This window comes from Tursiops truncatus, chromosome 12, assembly GCF_011762595.2.
Source record: "Tursiops truncatus isolate mTurTru1 chromosome 12, mTurTru1.mat.Y, whole genome shotgun sequence".
NCBI classification, from domain to species: Eukaryota; Metazoa; Chordata; class Mammalia; order Artiodactyla; family Delphinidae; genus Tursiops; species Tursiops truncatus.
Window position 1 is genome coordinate 10,534,540 of NC_047045.1, and position 27,822 is coordinate 10,562,361.

Below are 27,822 nucleotides of genomic sequence, written 5' to 3' on the forward strand. Positions count from 1 at the left end.
AACCAGATTTCCTCTCCTTTAAGACCTCTTTCATTATAGTCTCTCCCTCCCTCTTCTAGGGTACAAGGAAGCTGGTTGTGTGTCCCAACAACGATATGAAAGAGCTATTTGGATGAAGTCTTCTTTAGAAGAAGGCATTTCTGTGCTAAAATCCATTGAGTTTCCAAGTTCTAAATGGAAAAACTTAATCCCAGAGGCTTCTATAAGTATTGGTAAAAGTCTACCTCTCAGGTATGCATTTTTAATGTAGACCTTTTTTTTTTTTTTTTTTTTTTGCGGTACGCGGGCCTCTCAGTGTTGTGGCCTCTCCCGTTGCGGAGCACAGGCTCAGCGGCCATGGCTCACGGGCCCAGCTGCTCCGCGGCATATGGGATCTTCCCGGACCGGGGCACGAACCCGTGTCCCCTGCATCGGCAGGCGGAATCTCAACCACTGCGCCACCAGGGAAGCGCCTTTCTTACTTTTTAAAGAAAAATGAAATCATTTCAGAGAGATATTACCTATAAATTCCCTACCTGCACGTTTTAAATGAATGCAGCTATTACATTTGCTTCTTTTCAGGATCCTTTAGATGTAACTTATCTCTTTATTCATTAATGACAATATATACGATTCTAAATTATTTTCATTTTTTATTTAATTTCTCTGTGGCTCCCACTGAGTTCTTCTGGCTTGCCTAAGATTTAGGGGGTACAAACCAAGAAATAGAGTGATCTACTTTCTTTTTTAGGCAGGGAGCAATTGGAGTGGTCTCATCTTGCCTGTGAGGTATAGCAGGGAAACTTTGATTAAGCATAGTGTTATAAATTCTTTGGGCTTAATTGAAGAGTCCCTTGCTACATTTTAGGGTTTTGTCCTTGTTTTTACCATTCTGGTTATATGGACTCTAAGTCTAAAGGGCATTAATATAGAGCTTTTTTGCTTCAGAGGTATGTTCCTAAAAACCTTGCATAATTCAAAATCTGCATCTTTCACCACTGCTTTTTCCCATTTAAAAAATGTAAGCTAATCGGGGGTGTGGGATGCTCAGAAGGCATATATCTACAATCATCGTATCTTAGAAGCACACATGCTGGCTTGATCTTGCAACTGTGTCTCCAGTATGTTCTTCCTTTATAGTTTTCCTTTATTTCCAACCCCTGCTTTCCTTGTGAGGGATTCTGTGGACTTAAAGGTATACCCATTTTAATGCTACTTTTTATTATCTCTAATCTTTCCAAGTGCTCTCCCCTTAACTAACAGCCAGACATAGCATGTCTTTGTTTGGCTTTCATGTCATCACAGTGTTTTATCGTTTACAATTTCTGTTCCCAGATTTTCATTTTCACGGGAATTTCGCAAAGCACTGGCACCATGGTTAGAGGATAGTAAGCAGGTTTTTAGTTATAGTAACAGTAAGTAATAAATAACCTGTATAGTAGTCACCCAAACCAGGGGATCTCATTCACAGGAAAGACAGCCTGGTTCACAAATAAGGGTGCTGGATGTATTTGTTTACCAGCTAAGTGGTACCGGGAGATGGTAGTAGTATAAACATAGTTTTATAATTCGCTCAGTTGTCCAGCTATTTGTTTGTGTAAATTTAAGAGGGTTCACATTATTTCAAACTTTGCAAAAGAATTTATAACATTATGCTTTGTTTAGATCAAATATTGCACTATTTCAAATTTTGTATAATTAGAATTTACATTCAATGTGACTAACGTGGATTGAGGTCATAGTGAGAGCATGGGAAGTGATTTTTTTCAACACAGTTTAAAATGCGAACTGATGAATAAAAATATGAAAAAGGAGGCTGTCAGTTTTATGTTTTTACCTAACTAATCACATGAGTAGCCATTTTGTTAAGGTGATTTTTTTAAAAACCAGTAATTTGGCCAAATGCTTTCCTTGTTTATTCAGGTGTCTTTCATTTCAGAAGGAAGCGGTGACAGTGACCGGGCCTCATTTGATTTCAGCAGAATATTTATAGTCTAGGGTTCAGCCTCCCTAAAAGAACCCACTTTATCAGTTCCTAGATATGTAAAGCTAAAAAGATAGAAACTTGGGCAAAGGACATGTGTTGCGTCTACGGCACACGTGGTGGGCTCTGTGCCGGCCTGAGAAGTTGAACTGGACTTCGAGCTGGCATTTTGACAGAAGAGATCCACAGGTGCATGTGCACACACATCTCCTGTCATGATTACAGGGAAATGCATTGACCTGCCAGGTAGCGCAGAAGCTGTCTCTTGTGTTCTGTGGAAGTGTGCTAGCTTGTCCTTCTGGGCCAGACCTCTGCACTCTGAGGCTTAGGCTTCATTCAAAGCTGGTCTTGAAGTTTGGGCCTGCAAACAGCTCCAAGCCTTATAAACAAATTATTTAAAACCTTTTTAGAAGTTAAATGGTCACAGGCTTTTCTTTGAGGTCACTATCCTGCAAGATTCCATGGTAGCTGTTTTTTTGGTTAGTCGTTAGGAGGTGTGTTCCAGCATGTTCTATCATTTCTGAAAGGACAACCCCTTTCCTTTTGGAGTTTAGGGTTATTTGGTTTCATTCTAGCTTATCTGATGAGGCCTCTGAAATTAGTTGACATAATTCATCTCGTGGAGCACAACAAAGTCGACAGCTTCTTGTGGAGAGGGTGTCTAGCCTTTCCTAGGCCGTCTGAGGAAGAGATGAGTCAGGCATCTGTAGAGGGTGGTGACGCATGACCCTGGTGATAGGATGAGCTGTAAAGAAGGCATCTGGGAGGCCTGGAAGAACTTGGGACCCCAGGATGGGCAGAGCTGACTTTCTGTTGCTTAGATAATTAATTGGTTTAATTGGTTTTGGGTGGACAGAGTTGATCAAAAAAGCAATCTATTAAAAGAGGGAAAGATCAACATAAACAAAAATAAAATTAAGGGAAACTGTACAGATCAGTGAGGCCTTGTGAGAACCAAACAAAATGAGAAGGAAACTGCGGATATTTTGCAGTCTTGGAGAGCAAGCCAGGAGATCTTCAGCTGGTTCCGAGCACACGTGCAAACACACTCACAGGACGTGGGCTTAATGTGACTTAGATGTAAATTCTTATGGAGTTCAATCAAACCCTTGTTATCAGAGGATATTCTGTCCTTACAAGAAAGGGAGGACAAGTAGATTATTGCAGTGCTACCAGCAACTTATCCCTCATGATAAAGGAAGGGAGTTGAGGAGAATCACATGCTAATCTTCTTGAGGTCCTACTGTGTTGCAGTTGCTGCTGCGTTTGCTCACTGTACTTGGGAAGAATTAGAAATATATTGATATTATTTATTCTGAGATTTGTATTATTTTCAGGGTATCTTGTTCTTAATCTGCTTGATATAATATGGACCCCTGTGTTAATGAAACTTTTATGTTATTTGTAGAGCTCTTGATGTTCTGAAGTATGAGGAAGTTGACATAGAGTTGTTGGCCAAGGCTGTTCCAGAGCCCTTGAGGAAGTACACCAAATGTAGAGAACTAGCCGAAAGACTGAAAATAGAAGGTAGAAAATATTTTTTTACTTAGGACGTCTGTATGTTCTCCTTCCCTTTCGTGCAAATTGTGAATGGATGGCAGATCCACAAAGAGCTCTCTGTCAAGAGGAGCCATTATTACCATAGGACCAGCATCATCTTAGGCTCTAACCACTCAGAGTGGTGTTCCCAGATAGCATTGCAACATGTGGGGGCATGCTAGGGATGCAAAATCTCAGGCTCCACCCCAGACCCACTGAGTGAGCATCTGCTTTTTAACAAGATCCCTACATGATTTGTGTGTATATTTCATGTTTGGGAAGTGCTACTGTAGAGCTCTTCTTTAAAAAAATCAACAAAACCCCCCTTTTTTTTTTCTTTTGAACTTTTTTTTTAACATTCCCCCCACCCTTTTTCTTTAGATTTTTTTTTCCCTCCTCCACCCTGCTGCTAAATTATAAGATCTAATGCGAACATGATCAAGGTGTGTTCCAGACTTGTAAACTTGCCTGTTGTAAGAAAGTAATCTTTATTATTTTTTTATATTTATTAATTAATTTATTATTAATTCACTTATTTTGGCTGCACCAGGTCTTAGTTGTGGCATGCGGGATCTCTAGTTGCAGCATGTGGAATTCTTTAGTTGCAGCATGCGAACTCTAAGTTGCGGCATGCATGCGGGATCTAGTTCCCCAACCAGGGATCGAACCCAGGCCCCCAGCATTAGGAGTGCAGTGTCTTACCCACTGGACCACCAGGGTAGTCCCTACATTTTCCCCATTTTAATGTTCTAATAATGAGAAAAATAATGCTATCTTTGGCTTTGACAATATATTGAAATACTCTTCCATTAACAAATACTTACTTTGTATCAGGCAAAGAAATCCACAGTCTGCCCTTGTACATTATTATAACATTTGGTGTGCTCTCATACTCTTCGTCAGTATATTGACCATCAAGGTCACATGTGACTTTTGGAGTTGCACTGAATTCTTTTAAAGTTTTTCTTTATTTAAAAAAATTTCAAAGATAAACAAATACTGAGAATAACGTTAGCTTCTGCATTGTGATAGATTTTTTTCCTCCAGTGGAAAATTATGTGGAGAAAAAGGCAGGGAACAGAATGAGATGGGGGAGAAGGGTAGGAAAAGCAGGATAATGATGTATTGTTCAAACAGGAAAGGACTTTAAGCTCCTTGGGGACCAGCGAAGGTGGTAAGAATGCTGCATTCCTTCTAGCAGTGATAATTTTCTTTCAGTTCCAGAGAGGTCACCTTGCTATACTTTGGCTGCATATATAGGATGACCCAAGTGCTACCTATCATTCTTCCAAATGACCAGACCCTAGTCATTTGCTAATGTGTAAGAAATATTGTTAACCTTTTATCTCAACACCATGACCTTTCTATTGAGTAAAAATTACTTTATTGAACATTTAGGCTGTTAGCATCTAGCTGTTATACTTTAAACTTGGTTTGCAGTTTTGTTTTGTCCAATAAATCATCCAGAATAATTATCTTTAACTTGTTTATAGGAAACCCTGACTTCAGCCACGGAGTAGCTACTGTTTTGCCTTGTTCTTTAAAGACTCTGGCATATATAAAGACTCTAATTTCTATCCATGGCTTAAAAGAAACTACACTAAGTTAAAAAGTAACACATATCAGTGGTTTTCAAATCACTGCCTGGATCCTCCACTAGACAAGTTTCTTCAAGAAACTGTGAGGCAGAAATTAGTTTCAGATTCTTTTTTATAGTTATTTCTAATGTTTTGCTGTATACATTATTTGAAAGATTAAATATATCTTTAACATATACATTACCTCTTCATTTATATTCTGTGATCCTATAAAGAGTCTATGCATGAGTCATAAAATTTCATTCCAATTTGTTGTACTAATTTGTTATATATTGTATTAATCACATGCATTATTTCATTTGATACTTGAAAGTGTCCTATGAAGGATAGCTATTAGCATTATGTCTTAATTTTAGAGATAAGTAAGTGATAACTTTCCCAGCAGCACACAATTGGTGAGTGGCAGAGCTGGGATTTGAACCTAGCATGTCTGACTATGAGGCCTGTGCACCTCACAACTATCCTTTGTTGTCATAAAGACCATCATAAGTCCTCCGGGTCATCCCTTAACATTTCTAGATAAAGCAGCTGAGGCCTAGAAGGATAATGATGTGTCCATAGTTAGAGGGTAGTTTACTGGCAGAGCCAGGCTCAGAGCTGAGATTTTCTGGCTGCCAGTCGAGTGATGGAAGCAGATACTGCCAGAACCTTTAGGGAAGACTTGCTTTCTTAAACAGGACAGAATGACCACCTCAATTTAGGTTTTAAAACAGGTTTTGGATTTACTTTTCTAAGAACAGAATGCTTTAATTACAAAATAATTGCTGAATTATCTTCCTGACTTCTGAATAACACCTTAGTTAAATTATTTAAATTAGGTTATCACCTAAGAAGATCTACTTTTTTAAATTATAGCTTTATATGGACATAATTTAGAAAACCATCTTCTTGGAGAAACATCTTTTTAAAAAATATTTATTTATTTATTTATGGCTGTGTTGGGTCTTTGCTGCTGCGTGCGGGCTTTCTCTAGTTGTGGCGAGTGGGGGCTACTCTTAGTTGCGGTGCGCGGGCTTCTCATTGCGGTGGCTCCTCTTGTTGCGGAGCACGGGCTATAGGCGCATGGGCTTCAGTAGTTGTGGCTCGCGGGCTGTAGAGCGCAGGCTCAGTAGTTGTGGCTCACGGGCTTAGTTGCTCCACGACATGTGGGATCTTCCCGGACCAGGGCTCAAACCCGTGTCCTCTGCATTGGCAGGCGGATTCTTAACCACTGCGCCACCAGGGAAGCCCTTGGAGAAACATCTTTAGGACTTAAAATTCAAACCTACGGCCTATTGAAGGAAACGTTCCACCAAAATTTGTACTGAGAAGGAAAGCAATTTCTTTTTTTACTTTTAATTTTCTAGATTTTTGAAATGAAAAGGACATGGAATAAACTACCATACAGAATGTTGTAGTTAATACACAAGATACTCCCTCTCTTTATTTTAGCCTCAATGTGCTCATCTGTGAAAGGGAACACCTTCCCCACCTGTCTCATGGTACTGAGATCATGTATGCAAAAGCTCTCTGTAAATTGTAAAAAACTAAAAATGTAAGTTGTTAATGTAATCTGCATATCATAATTAATTTTGTTCACCAGCCACATATGAATCAGTATTGTTCCATCAGCAACAAGAAATAAAGGAAGTTCAGCGAGATGAAGCTCTCCAACTGCCAAAAGACCTAGATTATTTGACTCTCAGGGATGTGTCTTTGTCCCATGAAGTTCGAGAGAAGCTACATTTCAGTCGCCCACAGACGGTAAGAAAACAGGCAGTGGATAGGAACGGTTTATAAAGAGCCAGAGCTCTAATTTTTAAAACCTGGATTTACAGTGGCCACATAACTAATTTTTATTTCATCATAAAAAGCTTAATCTCTTATTTTCATATTCTCTTTGTATGACAGATGTCAGTATGTTTTTATGAGATGAAAAAGCTTAGTCTAAATAAGTAACTGGAAGTCAAGAATTGGGTTGATTATAATTATCCTCTAGTCCCAACCTTGCGCTAAACTGTCAGTGCAAACTTGTATATATGCATGACTTAAAAGAAACTACTTTAGGTTAAAATAGAATATATATCAGTAGTTTTCAAATCACTACTTGGATCCCTGCCCTAGGGATTCCATAGTGGTGTGTTGGGAGCCACTAGGAGGAATAAGGGGGCCAAAGAGGCCCCCCACCCCATGCTCCTGCTTGTGTGCGTGTGTGTGTCTATGTGTGTTTTGCATTTGCGTGAGTGCGCGTGCACCCAGCTGTAAACATCTGGTAAAAACTTTATAGTATATAATATTGGGACTTGTAATAACAAATATTTAGACTGGTAGGCTGTATTTATTGATTCTGAGACACACTTTAACATCTCTGAAACTGGGTTGTATCTTAAAAATTGATGATGTATCATAGTTTAATGGGAAGTGGGTTGTGTTTGTTTTGGTTTTGGTTTTGGTAATGGTTCATAAAAATAAAGGGGCACTTAACAAAACCATAGTCTGCAAAAAATTTTTAAAAAAATAGTTTTTAAAGGGAGGAGTGATTTCATGGTGTTCATGAACTTAACATGGTGTTCTTAGTAAAAGTCATTGTGGAAAGTGGGCAAAGAGGCTCTAAGTTTTATAACTGTATCCTATTCATATTGGGTTATGTTTCTGTGGATACTCACGGGCTGCACTGCCCAGTATGATAGCTGTTAGCCAAATGCGACCATTGACATTAATTAAAATTAAATTAAAAATTCAACTCTTCAGTCATACTAGCCACATTTCTAGTGCTCAGTAGCTACAGTAGGCTATTGGCTACCATATTGGACAGTGCATTTTTACTGTGCAAATGTTATAGAAAATTTACATTATCACAGAAAATTGGATTGCACAGAACTGGTCATTGGAGTTCACCTCTTATCCAAAATTCTAAAATACAAAAAGCTCTGACAAATGCCTGCTACAGACTCATTTGGTGGCAAAACAGACCTGAACTGATATGAGGTCTTTATACCACTTGGAGTGAATAATTCATACATTTCACTGTAAAAATATACCACAGAAATATTACTGAGATTAATTATAGAGTGCTGCCCAACACACTGCTAGTGACGTTAGATTAGTTTAATGAAGAGAAAAGGTTAGGTACTCTAACATCTGTTAGTTACAAGATCTTGGACAACTCATTTTAATGTCTGTGAGCCTCAGTTTCCCGTTTGTAAAATGAAGATATTAATAATAACCACATTTCTTTTATCTACTTTCTGAGTTATTTTGAAGATACATTAAGATAATAGTTTTAAAAATATTTCATAAACTGTAACATACAGATTGTTAGCAGGAGGAAAATAGATTTGCTTATAATTGACATAGCTTATTTATGTTTCTCTCGTGGTTTTTAATTCCTAGATTGGGGCTGCCAGTCGTATACCTGGAGTGACACCTGCTGCCATCATCAATCTGCTCAGATTTGTGAAGACCACTCAGCAAAGACAGGCAGCTATGGACAGATTGCCCAAAACTGATCAACATTTATGTAACACAGACAAACTTGAAGATAGGCAGTTATAGCTTTCTATTCATAGAAGACTTTTAATCAATACAAGAGTATAGATAGGAGATAAGATGTATTTTTTTTTAGCTTACTGTTAGTAACAAAGTTTATTTAGCTAATTAAATCCAATCTAATCTTAATCGCTCCTGACAATGTACAAAATTCTTTTCTCAAAGTTTCCTTTTTTCACAAACGTTTTATCACTTTTTATATCCATATGATTTGTCCCTTAGTTTGTCCCATCCAGAAACAAACAGCTCTAGGACAAAATTATTACCATCATTTTTCCTCAACAAAAATATCTCCATTCTTGGGCTTCCTTGGTGGCGCAGTGGCTAAGAATCCGCCTGCCAATGCAGGGGACACAGGTTCAAGCCCTGGTCTGGGAAGATCCCACATGCCGCGGAGCAACTAAGCCCGTACGCCACAACTACTGAGCCTGTGCTCTAGAGCCCACGAGCCACAACTACTGAGCCCGTGTGCCACAACTACTGAAGCCCGTGTACCTAGAGCCCGTGCTCTGCAACAAGAGAAACCACCACAATGAGAAGCCCGCACACCGCAACCAAGAGTAGCCCCCGCTCGCGGCAACTAGAGAAAGCCCATGCACAGTAAGAAAGACACAATGCAGCCAAAAATAAAAATAAGTAAAATAAATTAATTAAAAAAAAAAAAAACTCCATTCTTTTTTTTTTTTTTTTTTTTTGCGGTACGTGGGTCTCTCACTGTTGTAGCCTCTCCCGTTGCAGAGCACAGGCTCTGGACGCACAGGCTCAGCGGCCATGGCTCATGGGCCCAGCCGCTCCACGGCATGTGGGATCCTCCCGGACCGGGGCATGAACCTGTGTCCCCTGCATCAGCAGGCAGACTCTCAACCACTGCGCCACCGGGGAAGCCCCAACTCCATTCTTTATACCTTCCCTTGCCGACGACACATATCTTACTTGCTTTACACAGTGAAATGCTTCCCTTATCATTTTTAGTAGCTTTAATTACATATTACAATTTTTAACCCTTAAAAGCCTTAACAAAATAAAGAAACAAGTAATTGAACTGTTATACCAGCATTTACTGACTGGCAAACTTATGAACATATTCCATAACCTCTAAAAACTTAACATCTTTCTCATAGCATAATTTCTCTTTAATGTGGTACAAGATACGTGTTTAATAAACCCAAACATCTTCTGAAGTTCCACTAATTAACCCAAGGCTGAAGTCTCAGGCAAAGTGGGCTTTGTATTTTCAGGACATGGTAAGAGTTAACTTCAAGCTTTCTCCTAGGCATATTTTTGTTCTCTCAGGGTCAGAATTCTGAAAACAGTTATTTCATCAAGCTAGCTTCCTCTAAGTGCACTTCCCAACACAAACGGTCCTCAATGTCAGACACATGTCAGAACCAATTGGCAAAATGCCCAAATAGCACTTCATGCTTAAAAAAGTAGTTTGCCGGGCGCACACCGGTGGACTCGGTCTTGGAGCTCGTCAGCTCGTTTGGAGGCATCTTTCCGTTCCACCAAGGAAAAGCGTACATTGGCAGCCAGTGCCGAGCAGGGGACAAACAGGGAGGAGCCCCGAAACAAATGGTTTCGACAGCTGCTAGGAACGTCCCCCCAAATCCCCCTCCTGGGGCCACCGAGCCACGAGCAGCGGGGACCTCGCAGCCATCCCAGCACGTCGTCAAGGCAGCGGCTCTGCTCCAAGATGTATTTCTATTTAGCACCTGTTAATCTTATTAGGTTATTATAGCTTTGTCATTAATTTATGAATAGGAGAGAGATTATAACTGCTTTTTGTGGATCTGAAAAAATAGTTATAAACTCTTGATTTATACTCTTTCAGGTGCTCTAATACTATTAATGTACGTTTGGGCAGTGTTCATCAAAGAGAGATATGGTGGAACTAAAACTAAACCTGAGAAAAAAATCTCAGCCTGCAGCTAAGGACTCTGTCGGGAATTCCCTGGCGGTCCCGTGGTTGGGACTCTGCACTTCCACTGCAGTGGGCCTGGGTTGGATCTCTGGTCAGGGAACTAAGATCCCGCAAGCCGCGCAGTGCAGCCAACTGAATTAAATTATTTAAAAAATAAGGACTATACAAAATTATCTCACTTAAAGGAATATTTCAAAACAGCCTACCTCCTGGTGCTGCCAGCCAGAAGCACTACAGACTATGACACCCTAGGAAAAATCAGCTAAAAATGTAAACTTACTCAGTACAGTTACTTCATAGAAATCCCCCAACAACGATAATAGCCTCCAACAGCGGTTGGCCTTGTGATTTCCAACACCCACCACAGACCACATTGCCTGGTAGTTTGAAAAGCTGGGCATATACTAAAGTTCATTTCAACAGGAACACAAAAATTAAAAAGAGGAAATGACAAACACTAAGCATCTGTCAAATCATTGGTTGAGGGGGGAGGGAGGGAAGATGGAGACCTATGTTAAATTAAACCATCACGGCCTTGAATTATGAAGTTACCCAATAGCCAACCAAGAGTTTTAATTTTATTACTGATTGTTTTCAAATATTTTGTCAGGGACTTCCCTAACGGTCCAGTTGTTAACACTTCGCCTTCCAATGCAGGGGGTGCGGGTTTGATGCCTGGTCGGGGAGCTAAGATCCCACATGCCTTGAGGCCAAAAAAACATAAAACAGAAGCAATATTGTAACAAAGACTTTTAAAATGGTCCACATCAGGAAAAAAAAAAAACTTTAAAATAAAAAAATAAAACAGGGCTTCCCTGGTGGCGCAGTGGTTGAGAGTACGCCTGCCGATGCAGGGGACACGGGTTCGTGCCCCGGTCTGGGAAGATCCCACATGCCGCGGAGCGGCTGGGCTCGTGAGCCATGGCCGCTGAGCCTGCGCGTCCGGAGCCTGTGCTCTGCAATGGGAGAGGCCACAGCAGTGAGAGGCCCGCGTACCGCAAAATATATATATATATAATTTTTTTTGTCATTTTTGAATTTCAGCCTCGATTGGAATAGCCATGGCTTTTCTCCTTCAGAGATTTCAACTCCTAGGACTTACCTGGTGGCGCAGTGGTTAAGAATCTGCCTGCCAATGCATGGGACACGGGTACGAGCCCTGGTCCAGGAAGATCCCACGTGCTGCGGAGCAACGAAGCCCTTGCACCACAACTACTGAGCCTGTGCTTTGGAGCTCGTGAGCCACAGCTACTGAGCCCACGTGCCACAACTACTGAAGCCCACGTGCCTAGAGCCCATGCTCCGCAACAAGAGAAGCCACCGCAATGAGAAGCCCGTACACCACAATGAAGAGTAGCCCCCACTCGCCGCAACTAGAGAAAGCCCGCATGCAGCAACAAAGACCCAACGCAGCCATAAATTAATTAATTAATTTTTTTTAAAAAAGAGAGAGAGAAATTTCAACTCCTAGAAGAATACCCCGTTCAGGAGAAGTGGTCAGGGTTCATTCAGAGCTGGCAGAGCTGTGTGCTGGAAGGCACACAGTGACAACAAACTTTCCCAGGCTCCCTCTTCACAATCTTCTGTTGCTCCACCTTAATTTTTAGTATCTGTCTTACCTTAACCTCTTATCACCATATAAACCTCTTCAATGCAGGCAACACCAAAGTTACAGACACTCAGGACATAACATTTTTGAATGACTGAATGAATATTCCTAAAGGCAAGAGATGGCAAAGCTAAAACTTAACTGAATAATTAAATGGGATAAAAAGATTCGATCCGTGGTCGGGTAACTAAGATCCCACATTGCCGCAGGGCAACTAAGCCTGCGTGCCACAACTACTGAGCTCACGCGCCTCAACAAGACAGCCCGTGTGCTACAAGCTACAGAGCCCAAGCACTCTGGAGCCCGCGCACCACAACCAGAGAGAGAAAAAAACCCACACACCACAACTAGAGAGAAGCCCGTGCACTGCAACAAAAGATCCTGCGTGGTGCAACTAAGACCCCGACGCAGGGCTTCCCTGGTGGCGCAGTGGTTAAGAATCTGCCTGCCAATGCAGGGGACACGGGTTCAAGCCCTGGTCCAGGAAGATCCCACATGCCACAGAGCAACTAAGCCCATGCACCACAGCTACTGATCCTGTGCTCTACAGCCCGCAAGCCACAACTACTGAAGCCCACATGCCTAGAGCCCGTGCTCCGCAACAAGAGAAGCCACTGCAATGAGAAGCCCGTGTACCACAACGAAGAGTAGCCCCTGCTCGCTGCAACTAGAGAAAGCCCGCGCGCAGCAACAAAGACCCAACATAGCCAAAAAATAAATAAATAAAATAAATTAAAAAGAAGACCCAACACAGCCAAAAAAAATATATATATATATATATAAAAATGATTTGACACAAACTAAGAACTGCATACTTTTGTGTTTGCAATTCTGTCTCCCTCACTCTTCTTTCTTCACATTCTCTTCAGCTTCATTTCCTCTCTATCTTTCTGTAGTTATTCCTGCTTTTCACTGCTCCTAATATGATATTAAAGCTTATTTTTTACATTCATTTTATCTATTAAGCAGACATTTAGTATTTCCTACTTTAAAAGCCAGATTAAAGACACAATCGAGGGAATTCCCTGACAGTCCAGTGGTTAGGGCTCAGCGCTTTCGTTGCCAGGGCCTGGGTTCGATCCCTGGTCCTGAAAGCCACTCGATGTAGAAAAAAAATAATGAAAATTTAAAAGTAAAATGGGCAAAAGACTTGAATAGACATTGCTCCAAAGAAGATATGCAAATGGCCAGTAACCACGTGAAAAGGTGCTCAACATCAGTAGTCATTAGGAAATTGCAAATCAAAACCACAGTGAGGGACTTTCCTGGCAGTCCAGTGGTTAGGGCACCATGCTTCCACTGCAGGGGGCACGAGTTCAATCCCTGGTCGAGGAACTAAGATCTCACATGTGGCACAGTGTGGCCAAAAAGCGAAACAAAACAAAAAACACAATGAGATACCATCTCACACCTGTTAGGATGGCTGTTAACAAATGATCAGAAAATAGCAAATGTTGAGAGCGCTGTGGAGAAATTAGAACACTTAGAACTGCTGGTGGAAACGTAAAATAGTGTAGCCACTTTGGAAAACAGTATGACAGTTCCCCCCAAAATAAAAAGTAGAGTTACCATATGATCCAGAAATTCCACGCCTAGGTATATATTCAAAAGAATTGAAAGCAGGGTTGAAGACAAGTTCAAGGGTCACGTTCATAGTAGCATTATTCACAACAGCCAAAGGTGGAAGCAACCTAAGTGTCCATCAACAGATGTATGGATAAACAATGTACATAAATACAATGGAATATTTTTCAGCCTTTAAAAGGAAGCAAATTCTGACACACTCCAACTTGGACAAACTTTGAGGACATTATGCTAAGTGTATGATTCCACTCTACTACTGGTCAAATTTACAGAGACAAACTAGAAAGGAAGTTGCCAGAAGTTGGGGGGGACATAGGAATGGGGAGTTACTGTTTGATAGGCAGTTTCAGTTTTGCAAAATGAAAAACAGTTCTGGAGGAGGATGGTGTTAATGGTTGCACAACAATGTGAGTGTATTTAATGCCACTTTACACTTAAAAATGGTTAAGATGTTAAATTTTATAACAATTTATTATTTATTTTTGGCTGCGTTGGGTCTTCATTGCTGCATTCCGGCTTTCTCTAGTTGCGGCGAGCGGGGGCTACTCTTTGTTGCGGTGCACAGGCTTCTCATTGCAGTGGCTTCTCTTGTTGTGGAGCACAGGCTCTAGGTGCGTGAGCTTCCGTAGTTGTGGCACATGGGCTCAGTAGTTGTGGCGCACGGGCTTAGTTGCTCCGCGGAATGTGGATCTTCCCGGACCAGGGCTTGAACCCATACCCTCTGCATTAGCAGGTAGATTTTTTTTTTTTAATTTATTTTATTTATTTTTGGCTACGTTGGGTCTTCATTGCTGCGCTCGGGCTTTCTCTAGTTGCGTCGAGTGGGGGCTACTCTTCATGGTGGTGCGCGGGCTTCTCATTGTGGTGGCTTCTTTTGTTGCGGAGCACAGGCTCTAGGCGCGCGGGCTTCAGCAGTTGTGGCTCGCGGGCTCTAGAGCGCAGGCTCAGTAGCTGTGGCGCACAGGCTTAGTTGCTCCGCGGCATGTGGGATCTTTCTGGACCAGGGCTCGAACCCTTGTCCCCTGCATTGGCAGGCGGATTCTTAACCACTGCGCCACCAGGGAAGCCCGGCAGGTGGATTCTTAACCACTGCACCACCAGGGAAGTCCCTGAACAATGATTCTTAAACCTAGTTGGACATCAGAATTCCCAGTAGAGCTTGTAAAAGCCAAGCTTTATGACAAGCAATTCTGATTCAGTTGCCCTGGAAACGTCTTGGCATCTATGTTTAACAAGCTCTGTAGGTTATTCTGATGCTCAGCCAGCTGAGCTTGCCTTGCCTTCATAAATATCCTTCATAAATATCCATTGTCTCAGTGGCTTGTGGCAGAAACAAAGCTGTAATTAATTTTACAGTGTGTGCTGGCTCAGGAACCTAGAACACAAAAAATTTGTATTGTTGAAGATTGAAGTACTAGAGCAGTTCAGTTGTGCAGAAAAATGAACTCATTCTGTTACGGAAATTCAAGTCTAAAAGCGATTCCAACTTCCAATGAGAGGTGAACTATGACGATTTGTGGGCAAGACCAAATGCTTTTCAAATGTAAACTTTGGGCCTACGTGAATGCCTGTGACAAGTATATAGATTGAGATCCTATACTTTTATGCCATAGAGAAAGAATGCAACTCTTGGGGCTTCCCTGGTGGTGCAGTGGTTAAGAATCCGCCTGCCAATGCAGGGGACACGGGTTCAAGCCCTGGTCCGGGAAGATCCCACATGCCACAGAACAACTAAGCCTGCGTGCCACAACTACTGAGCCTGCGCTCTAGAGCCTGCTAGCCACAACGACTGAGCCCGTGTGCCACAACTACTGAAGGCTGCGCACCTAGAGCCCGTGCTCCGCAACAAGAGAAGCCACCGCAATGAGTAGCCCGTGCACCGCAACAAAGAGTAGCCCCTGCTTGCCACAACTAGAGAAAGCCCGCGTGCAGCAACGAAGACCCAATGCAGCCAAAAAATAAATAAATTTATTTAAAAAAGAAAAGAATGCAACTCTTTTGATCTAGAACATCACTTTTTTGGCCGTGCCACGCAGCATGCAGGATCTTCCTTGACCAGGGTTCGAACCCGTGCCCCCTGAGCTGGGAGTGCGGAGTCTTAACCACTGAACCACCACCAGGGAAGTCCTAGAACCTCACTTTTGACTGTTTCTGACCTAGATCAACATTTTTCAAACTGCTGGTTGCAATTCATTATCAGGTCATGAAATTAATTTTTTGTCATACATAGTACTATTCTCTGAAACTTTTGTTTCAGTAATTCATATACACATTATATTTCATCAATTTTAAGATGTATATTTTTCCTATATTTATCATCTCTAAATTGGTGTGTCCTATAATCAATAATATCTTACAGTCATAATTGGCAGCATTTGTGACTTCCAATTTAAAACATCTTAGGTGCAATGAAATGCGATGTGTGTTTGTACTGTATACAACAGAAAATATATTTCTTACTGTGGATCCTAACCAAAAATGTTTGGAAAAGACCAATCTGTTTGAATAGCACTACTCCCTGATGGGAAAGCCTCCAATACTTTAGGATTCTTTTACATCTGTGTATTCCTCAAAGTAAATTTTCTAAAAAGCTTTTAAAAACAAGTCTTATTGGTCTCTTCCTATGCTGTAACTTAAGTGATGTGATTAAAATGTAATTCCAAGTTGCTGTTCAGCATGGATCTCAGGTATTCTGACTTCCCAATGCCTTTCTGTCAAGTGGGTTTTTTCCTCCTAAGGAAAGGTCCTCCTTTCCTTACCCAGAGGTCCTACACGGGATAAAAAGTGTCTCCATCCCTTCTAAACAATGTTTCTTTTGGCTTAACCTTCAGTTCCCACTCCCACCCTTTGTTGACCGTTTCATGCTAAGCATTTATGGAGTTGCCATGCTTTTCAAGTGTTTGCTAGACTAAACAACTCTTTTTTAAAATCCAGTGCCTCATAATTAATTCATTTTTAGTCTTATGTTGGTTGCTCTTTGAATTCTCTTTTAGAGTTGGTCTGTACCCTGTTAATACATGGCCAATTGAAATTTTAAAATGCATAAATATACATAAAAAACACACTGCCTAACTTTAAAAGGAAACATTTCTAGATTATACTGTATTTAATACAAGATCAGACTGTGTGCGTGTGTGCAGGCATGCAGTGTTTCAAACAATGAAAAGAAACTTACAGATGTTATTTCCAATTTCACACAGAACCACCTCAAGCGGAGGGGGGGCAGTTTAACACACTTCAGAGACAGTTATCAGAGCTTTGAAGAACACCCATAAGGAGTTATATAAAATATGAGAAACTGAGTTCCAAGAGATGCATTCCCTAACCTCAACATAAAGACAGTATGAGAAAATGTTTTCTACACCCAACCATGACTGAATAAAAACTACATCATTTATCATTAGACGTTATACTGAGTTGCCAGTTTCTACACAGAATCCTGTAGGAGGCTAAACAGAGAAGTCCAAAGGGTCAATCAGGAACGTAGGACAATAGCTAAAGTGAGGGGCTACAGGTCAAGTCTGGGTCAGGCCCTTGCTTTGTTGCCATGACATAGCTGCACCCCTTACATCTAAATGGTTACAACCTAGGCCTCATAAAATGTTGCAGATGCCCTCACCAGCGGGCTGAGAGGACCACATCCTCAGCTTGGGTGGCTCCAGACAGCACTGGAACTCAAACTCAGACTGCTTATGTGGTAACCCTACTAGTGCAACACCAACTAGGGTATTCTCGCAACCACAGGATTTTACTGAACACTTAACCAAGTGGATTTTTTTTTTTTTTTTAAGTAGCCATCCATTGCTTAACCTATGGAAACCACAGTTGCAGGATCATACTACGCTTGTAGTATGAAAAGCCTTGTCTTGGCTTTTGCTACCAGTTACTCTCACTAGAATAAACAAAACTACCTACTTTTGACAAAGTCTATTTTAAAATCTATTTGGCTTTACACAAGCAATAACCTACACTTTACACAATGTCTCAAAAGAGACTGTGCCAAAGGCAGTATCCAAACTGTGTATGTTGTAAAGTTTGACAAAAAGCCAAAAGTACCTGAACGATGATTGGTTAAAATAGAAAATGTAAATTCCTTACACAAAGACTTTACTCCCACCGTGACTTTATTAAGTGGCAGAGCAAATTTTTTGTGTGTGCTCAAAAAGGGTAAGTAAATTTAAAGCTATCACCTACTTCACCTTGCTTTAACCAAGCATTTGATAACAATTTTCATTATGACTACCTTGTGATTAAAATGGTAAAGGATGGCATAGGTTATAGTATTAATTAAGTGAATGTGCAATTGGCGAGACCATCAAAATTAAACAGCAGTTCTCTAGTGCAATACCACAGTCCCCTGTTTTGGGACCTGGTTTGTTTAGTACGTATCAATAATTTAAGTAAAACTACAGAAACATAAAATATTAGATGTGTAAATGACAAAGTCCACACTTTTATTTAACATGCTAGGTAGCAGCCTCCAAATTCAGAATTATCTCAACAAAATGATGAAGTATACCAGAGATGTAAATATAAACTCCCAACAACTGAGTGTTTAAAATTAATCACACAGCGGTGTCTTGGATTGGGTCCTGGGACAGAAAAAAGGCCATTAGTAGAAAAAACTGGTGAAATCTGAATAAAGTCTGGAGATTAACCGTAACAACCAATGTTGGCTTCTTAGTTTTGATAAATGTTCTGTGGTAATGCAGGATGATAACATCAGGGGAAACAAACTAGGTGAGGCATAGATGGGAAATCTTACCTATCTTCACAACTTTTCTATAAATCTAAAGTTATTCCAAAATAAAGGTTTATTTGTAAAAAAAGAAAAAATAACGATGCAATACAGTTTAAAGGAGATCTTCCTAAAATATATTTTATATTAAAAAATCAGGTAATGACTCAGTTCTCATGGCTGGTCAGTGAGAGTGAGGGCAGGGGTGTCCCACCGCTGTGCCCAGGCATGGAGGGCTGAGGATGGTGCCTAGTAACAGTGACTCTGGCTGTCACTCCTGTTTTCTGCCATTTTATATATTCACATATATATGTACATATATATACACGTTTTCTTTTTCATGATATAATTTACCCTTTTAATATGTACAATTCAGTGGTTTTTAGTAAATTCACAAGGTTGCACAACTATCATCACTATTTAATTCTGGAACATTATCATCACCGCCCCCCCCCCCAAAAAAGCCCATACCCCTTAATTAAAGGTTACTCCCTATTCCCCCCTCTGCCAGCCTCTGGCAAATACCAATCAACTTTGTCTCTATGGATCTGCCTATTCTAGACATATCATATAAATGGAATCATACCAAAAATATATATATATATTTATCAGGTAATGCTTGTTTACCATAATCCACAAGTACAATGCAGTTGCTGAAAGTAACTGTGATCTTCCAAACAACTGTAATAATAAAAGTTCCCTTTTGGGACTTCCCAAAGTGATGCAGTGGATAAGAATCTGCCTGCCAAAGCAGAGGACATGGCTTGGAGCCCTGCTCCTGGAATATCCCACATGCCATGGAGCAACTAAGCCTGTGCACCACAACTACTGAGCCTGTGCTCTAGAGCCCGTGAACCACAACTACTGAGCCCCCGTGCCACAACTGCGGAAGCACACGTGCCTAGAGCCTGTGTTCTGCAACGAGAAGCCACCCCAACGAGAAGCCTGTGCACACTGCAATGAAGAGTAGCCCCCGCTCACCGCAACTAGAGAAAGACTGTACACGGCAACGAAGACCCAATGCAGCCAAAAATAAATACATTAAAAATAATAAATAATTTTAAAATTACCTTTTATTGGTTACTTACAGTAGGCCAATCCACTAACTCGCTGCATCCTCACAACAATCTTACGAGATAGATAGTATCGTGCCCACTGGCTAGATGAAGAAAGGGACATTTCCCCATTTGCAGCACTCTGATCATCTAGTCCAAATGTATCAATTAAGGAAACTAGGAAATTTAGGAAACAAGGTGACTTTATCTCTTGGGTCACATTAATAAAGGTACACTCTAGGTTAAGAAACCAGTCTTTTACGCATCCGCAGCCATAATATGTTTAATTTTGGTGAAAACACTTTAAAGCTATAAACTGTGAGGGAGAACGGCATGGGAAGAATCTACGTCAAGAAACAGCTGTAGCCTACGACCAGTCCCTCCCATCAGGAAACCTGCACAAGCCTCTTAGAAAGCTTCATCCACCAGAGGACAGACAGCAGAAGCAAGAAGAACTACAATCCTGCAGCCTGTGGAACAAAAACCACATTCACAGAAAGACAGACAAGATGAAAAGGCAGAGGGCTATGTACCAGATGAAGGAACAAGATAAAACCCCAGAAAAACAACTAAATGAAGTGGAGACAAACTTCCAGAAAAAGAATTCAGAATAATGATAGTGAAGATGATCCAGGACCTCAGAAAAAAACGGAGGCAAAGATCGAGAAGATGCAAGAAATGTTTAACAAAGACGTAGAAGAATTAAAGAACAAACAAACAGAGATGAACAATACAATAACTGAAATAAAAAATACACTAGAAGGAATCAATAGCAGAATAACTGAGGCAGAAGAACGGATAAGTGACCTGGAAGACAGAATGGTGGAATTCACTGCTGCAGAACAGAATAAAGAAAAAAGAATGAAAAGAAATGAAGACAGCCTAAGAGACCTCTGGGACAACATTAAACGCAACAACATTCACATTATAGGGGTCCCAGAAGGAGAAGAGAGAGAGAAAGGACCAGAGAAAATATTTGAAGAGATTATAGTCAAAAACTTCCCTAACATGGGAAATAGCTACCCAAGTCCAGGAAGCACAGCGAGTCCCATACCGGATAGTTTCCAAGGAGAAACACGCCGAGACACATAGTAATCAAACTGGCAAAAATTAAAGACAAAGAAAAATTATTGAAAGCAGCAAGGGAAAAATGACAAATAACATACAAGGGAACTCCCATAAGGTTAACAGCTGATTTCTCAGCAGAAACTCTACAAGCCAGAAGGCAGTGGCATGATACACTTTAAGTGATGGACGGGAAGAACCCACAACCAAGATTACTCTACCCAGCAAGGATCTCATTCAGATTCGATGGAGAGATCAAAAGCTTTACAGACAAGCAAAAGCTACAAGAATTCAGCACCAACAAACCAGCTCTACAACAAATGCTAAAGGAACTTCTCTAAGTGGGAAACACAAGAGAAGGAAAGGACCTACAAAAGCAAACCCAAAACAATTAAGAAAATGGTAACAGGAACATACATATCAATAACTACCTTCAACGTGAATGGATTCAGTGCTCCAATCAAAAGGCACAGGCTTACTGAATGGATACAAAAGAAGACCCATATATAAGCTGTCTACAAGAGACCCACCTCAGACCTAGGGACTGAAAGTGAGGGGATGGAAAAAGATATTCCATGCAAATGGAAATCAAAAGAAAGCTGGAGTAGCAATACTCAGATAAAATAGCCTTCAAAATAAAGAATGTTACAAGAGACAAGGAAGGACACTACATAATGATCAAGGGATCAATCCAAGAGGAAGGTATAACAATTATAAATATATATGCACCCAACATAGGAACACCTCAATACATAAGGCAACTGCTAACAGCTGTAAAAGAGGAAATCGACAGTAACACAATAGTGGTGGACTTGAACACCTCACTTACACCAATGGACAGATCATCCAAAATGAAAATAAATAAGGAAACAGAAGCTTTAAATGACACAACAGACTAGACAGACTTGATATTTGTAGGACATTCCATCCAAAAACAGCAGATTACACCTTCTCCTCAAGTGCGCATGGAACATTCTCCAGGATAGATCACATCTTGGGTCACAAATCAAGCCTCAGTAAATTTAAGAAAATTGAAATCATATCAAGCATCTTTTCTGACCACAATGCTATGAGATTAGAAATGAATTACAGGGGGAAAAAACGTAAAAAACACAAACACGTGGAGGCTAAACAATACGTTACTAAATAAACAAGAGATCACTGAAGAAATCAAAGAGGAAATCAAAAAATACCTAGAGACAAATGACAATGAAAACAGGATGATTCAAAACCTATGGGATGCAGCAAAAGCAGTTCTAAGAGGGAAGTTTATAGCTATACAAGACTACCTCAAGAAACAAGAAAAATCTCAAATAAACAATCTAACCTTACACCTAAAGGAACTAGAGAAAGAAAAAACCCAAAGTTAGCAGAAGGAAAGAAATCATAAAGATCAGAGCAGAAATAAATGAAATAGAAACAAAGAAAACAATAGCAAGGATCAATAAAACTAAAAGCTGGTTCTTTGAGAAGATAAACAAAATTGATAAACCATTAGCCAGACTCATCAAGTAAAAGAGGGAGAAGACTCAAATCAATAAAATCAGAAACGAAAAAGGAGACGTTACAACAGACACTGCAGAAATACAAAGCATCCTAAGAGACTACTACAAGCAACTCTATGCCAATAAATTGGACAACCTGGAAGAAATGGACAAATTCTTAGAAAGGTATAACCTTCCAAGACTGAGCCAGGAAGAAACAGAAAATATGAACAGACCAATCACATGTAATGAAATTGAAACTGTGATTAAAAATCTTCCAACAAACAAAAGTCCAGGACCAGATGGCTTCACAGGTGAATTCTATCAAACATTTAGAGAAGAGCTAACACCCATCCTTCTCAAACTCTTCCCAAAAATTGCAGAGGAAGGAACTCTCCCAAACTCATTCTATGAAGCCACCATCACCCTGATACCAAAACCACACAAAGATACTACAAAAAAAGAAAATTACAGACCAATATCACTCATGAATATAGATGCAAAAATCCTCAACAAAATACTAGCAAACAGAATCCAACAACACATTAAAAGGATCATACACCATGATCAAGTGGGATTTATTCCAGGGATGCAAGGATTCTTCAATATATGCAAATCAATGTGATACACCATATTAACAAGTTGAAGAATAAAAACCATATGATCATCTCAATAGATGCAGAAAAAGCTTTTGACAAAATTCAACACCCATTTACGATTAAAACTCTCCAGAAAGTGGGCATAGAGAGTACCTACCTCAACATAATAAAGGCCATATATGACAAACCCACAGCAAACATTATTCTTAATGGTGAAAAACTGAAAGCATTTCCTCTAAGATCAGGAGCAAGACAAGGATGTCCACTCTCACCACTATTATTCAACATAGCTGAATATTCAACCTATTCAACATAGTTTCCTAACCACAGCAATCAGAGAAAAAAATAAAAGGAATACAAACTGGAAAAGAAGTAATGCTGTCTCTGTTTGCAGATGACATGATCCTCTACATAGAGAATCCTAAAGATGCCACCAGAAAACTACTAAAGCTCATCAAATTTGGTAAAGTTCAAGGATACAAAATTAATGCACAGAAATCTCTTGCATTCCTATACACTAATGATGAAAAATCTGAAAGAGAAATTAAGGAAACACTCCCATTTACCACTGCAACAAAAAGAATAAAATACCTAGGTATAAACCCACCTAGGGAGACAAAAGACCTGTATGCAGAAAACTAAGACACTGATGAAAGAAATTAAAGATGATACCAACAGATGGAGAGATATACCACGTTCTTGGATTGGAAGAATCAATATTGTGAAAATGACTGTACTACCCAAAGCAATGTACAGATTCAATGCAATCCCTATCAAATTACCAATGGCATTTTTTACAGAACTAGAACAAAAAATCTTAAAATTTGTATGGAGACACAAATGACCTCGAATAGCCAAAGCAGTCTTGAGGGAACAAAACGGAGCTGGAGGAATCAGACTCCCTGACTCCAGGTTATACTACAAAGCTACAGTAATCAAGATAATATGGTAGTGGCACAAAAACAGAAACATAGATCAATGGAACAACATAGAAAGCCCAGAGATAAACCCACGCACCTATGGTCAACTAATCTACGACAAAGGAGGCAAGGACATACAATGGAGAAAAGACAGTCTCTTCAATAAGTGGTGCTGGGAAAACTGGACAGCTACATGTAAAAGAATGAAATTAGGGTGTTACACTCCCTAACACCATACACAAAAATCAACTCAAAATGGGTTCGAGACCTAAATGTAAGACCGGACACTATAAAACTCTTAGAGGAAAACATAGGAAGAACACTCTTTGACATAAATCACAGCAAGATCTTTTTTGATCCACCTCCTAGAGTAATGGAAATGTAAACAAACAAATGGGACCTAATGAAACTTAAAAGCTTTTGCACAGCAAAGGAAACCATAAACAAGACGAAAACACAACCCTCAGAATCGGAGAAAATATTTGCAAACGAATCAACGGACAAAGGATTAATCTCCAAAATATATAAACAGCTCATGCAGCTCAATATTAAAGAAACAACCCAATCCAAAAATGGGCAGCAGACCTAAATAGACATTTCTCCAAAGAAGACATACAGATGGCCAAGAGGCACATGAAAAGCTGCTCAACATCACTAATTATTAGAGAAATGCAAATCAAAACTACAATGAGGTGTCACCTCACACCAGTTAGAATGGGCATCTTCAGAAAATCTACAAACAACAAATGCTGGAGAGGGTGTGGAGAAAAGGGAACCCTCTTGCACTGCTGGTGGGAATGTAAATTGATACAGCCACTATGGAGAACAGTATGGAGGTTCCTCAAAAAACTAAAAAGAGAGCTGTCATATGACCCAGCAATCCCACTACTGCGCATATATCTGGAGGAAACTGTAATTCAAAAAGATATATGCACCCCTATGTTCATAACAGCACTACTTACAACAGTCAAGACATGGAAGCAACCTAAATGTCCTTCAGCAGATGACTGGAGAAAGAAGATAATGGTATATATACACAATGGACTACTACTCAGACATTAAAAAAAAACAAACCTATTTGCAGCAACATGGATGGACCTAGAGATTACCATATAAGTCAAAGACAAGTATCATGATATCCCTCATATGTGGAATCTAAAAAAAAAATGATACCAATGAACCTATGTACAAAACAGAAATAAGACCCACAGATAGAAAACAAGCGTATGGGTCACAGGGGTAGGAGGTAGGGGGTAAGTTAGGAGTTTGGTGTTAACATACACACACTTTTACATAAAAAATAGGGTATTTTCCAAACATGGTCACCATAACATCTCCCCTCCCTCATGCTCTTACTACAACATGATGGTGACACTCCTCTTACCTAGAGTTGGGGGTCTATGGCATGAGCCAGTGACTACAGCAGAAGTGACGTTATATGAATTCCAAGGCCGAGTCCTATAAATGGTAATAAGGCTACTACCTGGTTCCCTTGGGATACTCACTCTTGGAACCTAGCCGCCATGCTACAAAGAAGCCCAGGCCACATGGAACGGTCAGGCGTAGGTATTCCAGCTGACAGTTCCAGCTGAGGTCCCACCCAGCATCGATTGCCAGACAAATGTGTGAGAAAGCCTTCTAGATAGCTCCAGGCCCTATCATGGTTGGACTGCAACTGAGAAATCCTGAGGAAGAACTGGTCTAGCTGAGCCCAGGGGACCCCCCCGAACCATGAGAGGATAATTCTTGGGGTGATTAAGAGGCATTTAGCATAGAAAACTGGGACACCTTCCATCCTGTCCCTGCTCACACACACCTGAAGCCAGCCAGGGCCTGGTACACAGGTGATGCTACTCCAAGTCACTTTTGTTCACAAGCCATATTCCCACACAACCGCACTCCCCCACCAGTATCAGCCTATTCAGGGGAATTGAGGCCTCCCAACTGCACAGAGAGGTCTCTATCACGGCCAGGAAAGACTTCAACATTTTGTAGCAACAGCCTTGTATAGTGTGTTGATCAAAGACAAGACAGCAAAATCAACCCATGATGGACACTTGCCCACAGGACACAGGGCTCTCCTGATCCCTAACATTTTTAAAAGTTTTTTTTGAGATATAATTCATATACTATAACATTCACCTCTTTTAAAAAAAAATTTTTTTTTTGGCTGCATTGGGTCTTCGTCGCCGCACACGGGCTTTCTCTAGTTGCGGCAAGCGGGGGTTACTCTTTGTTGCGGTGTGCGGGCTTCTCATTATGGTGGCGTCTCTTGTTGTAGAGCACAGGCTCTAGGCACATGGGCTCAGTAGTTGTGGCTCATGGGCTCAGTAGTTGTGGTGCACAGGCTTAGCTGCTCCGCAGCATGTGGGATCTCTGGCTCGAACCCGTGTCCCCTGCATTGGCAGGCAGATTCTTAACCACTGTGCCACTATGGAAGCCCAACATTCATTCACCTCTTTAAAGTATACAAGTCAATGTTTTTGAGTACATCCACAGTTGTGTAACCATCACTAAATTTTAGAACATTTTTAATCACTGCTTTCTCTATGGCTCTGTTTAGTCTAGACATTTCATATAAATGGGATCATAGAAAAAAAGAAAAATAGATACCCAGGGACTCCCCTGGTAGTCCAGTGGTTAAGACTCCGCGCTTCCACCGCAGGAGGCGTGCAGGTTCAATCCCTCGTCAGGGAATTAAGATCCCGCATGCTGCGTGGTGAGGCCAAAAACAAAAAGAAACAAAAAAACAGATAACCAACAAGGACCTACTGTATAGCACAGGGAACTAACCTCAACATTTTTAACAACCTATAAGGAAAAAGAGTCTAAAAAAGAATAGATATAACTGAATCATTTTGCTGTACACCTGAAACTAACACAACAGTTGTAAATCAACTACAATTAAAAAAAAGAAACAGCTGTAGGAACTGCAAATGTTTAGCTCAGATGTGACTAAGTATTCATTGGTGTCCTCAAGTAAATTAGTGGTTCTTACAGAAAAGGGAATGACATTGTTTAATTATTCCAAAAGAATAGCCTAGGTATGATTTTTTTTGGCTGCTTCGGGTCTTATAGGTATGATTTTTAATTACCAGCAGTCAAGTTTAAGTAAATATCAAGAAAAAATGTCATCCAGCAATGGGATGATTTAGGAGCCTCTCCATCCCTCAGTCTGTCATCTGTAATAGGAGTATAGTATCTGCCCCTACAAAGAATGTTGTGAGGATTCAATGAGATGTCTCTGCCCTCCAATATGACCACCACACACACTGATGAAGTAATCAAGCAAAAATTTCAATGAATATATTCAAAGTTGATCCGAGTAGTTTACATTAAAAGGCTTTTAGTTTTCTTAGACTTTTCTGATTCTATGTAATTGTTACGAGGCCAAGGTAAGCCTCATATATGGAGATGTCTAAGAAGTAATGCAATGTTTTCACATCCTCTAATTCAGTAACTTCTACTTATCCTTCAGATCTCAGCTATTTCTGACAAATACCGTCTCTAGCCAACCTAAATTATGTCCCTTTCACTCTCCTCCCTCATAGTATCCTCTTTCCCTTCAGAGCATCACCAGAACTCAAAATTATCTACTTATTCAGTTAGTACCCAGCTCCCCCAGTATATTATATAAACTCAAAGGGCAAGAACTGTGTCCATTTTGTTCACAACATTAGGCACAAATGTCAGTGTAACACTCACTTAGTCAAATTAACTTTCTTCCTTGAAAAATTAGTATCAAAATAAAATTTAGGGGCTTCCCTGGTGGCACAATGGTTGAGAATCTGCCTGCCAATGCACGGGACACAGGTTCGAGCCCTGGTCTGGGAAGATCCCACATGCCGTGGAGCAACTAGGCCCGTGAGATACAATTAGTGAGCCTGCGCGTCTGGAGCCTGTGCTCCGCAACAAGAGAGGCCGGACAGTGAGAGGCCCGTGCACCGCGATGAAGAGTGGCCCCCGCTTGCCGCAACTGGAGAAAGCCCTCGCACAGAAACGAAGACCCAACACAGCTAAAAATTTTAAAAAATAAAATTAAATAGTAAAAAAATAAAATTTCACTTAATCTATTACTAACAGTTCATCCACTTCGCAAAACAGTTCAGCAGTTTCTTAACAAAGGTAAGGTATATGCTTGCCAACAACTAAGCAATCCCACTCCTAAGTATTTAAACAAGTAAAATGAAAACCTATAGTCACACACAAACCTATAATG

At 40.5% G+C, this 27,822-nt stretch overlaps 1 protein-coding gene across 2 annotated transcripts in view; it reads left to right on the top strand.

Annotated features, from left to right (window-relative positions):
• MTO1 (mitochondrial tRNA translation optimization 1) overlaps nt 1-16,667 on the top strand; it is a 28,785-nt gene extending 12,118 nt beyond the window's left edge. Inside the window, exons 9-12 of one of the 2 annotated variants that reach the window (XM_019929289.3) lie at nt 60-231; nt 3,372-3,490; nt 6,683-6,843; nt 8,473-9,294. In XM_019929289.3, the coding sequence (XP_019784848.2) occupies nt 60-231; nt 3,372-3,490; nt 6,683-6,843; nt 8,473-8,634 (614 nt within the window). In that variant the 3' untranslated portion in view covers nt 8,635-9,294. Of the gene's footprint in view, nt 1-59; nt 232-3,371; nt 3,491-6,682; nt 6,844-8,472; nt 9,295-11,593 lie in introns of those variants that run through there. The other variant, XM_019929290.3, reaches the window with a different exon arrangement.
• The last annotated feature ends 11,155 nt before the right edge of the window (nt 16,668-27,822 follow it).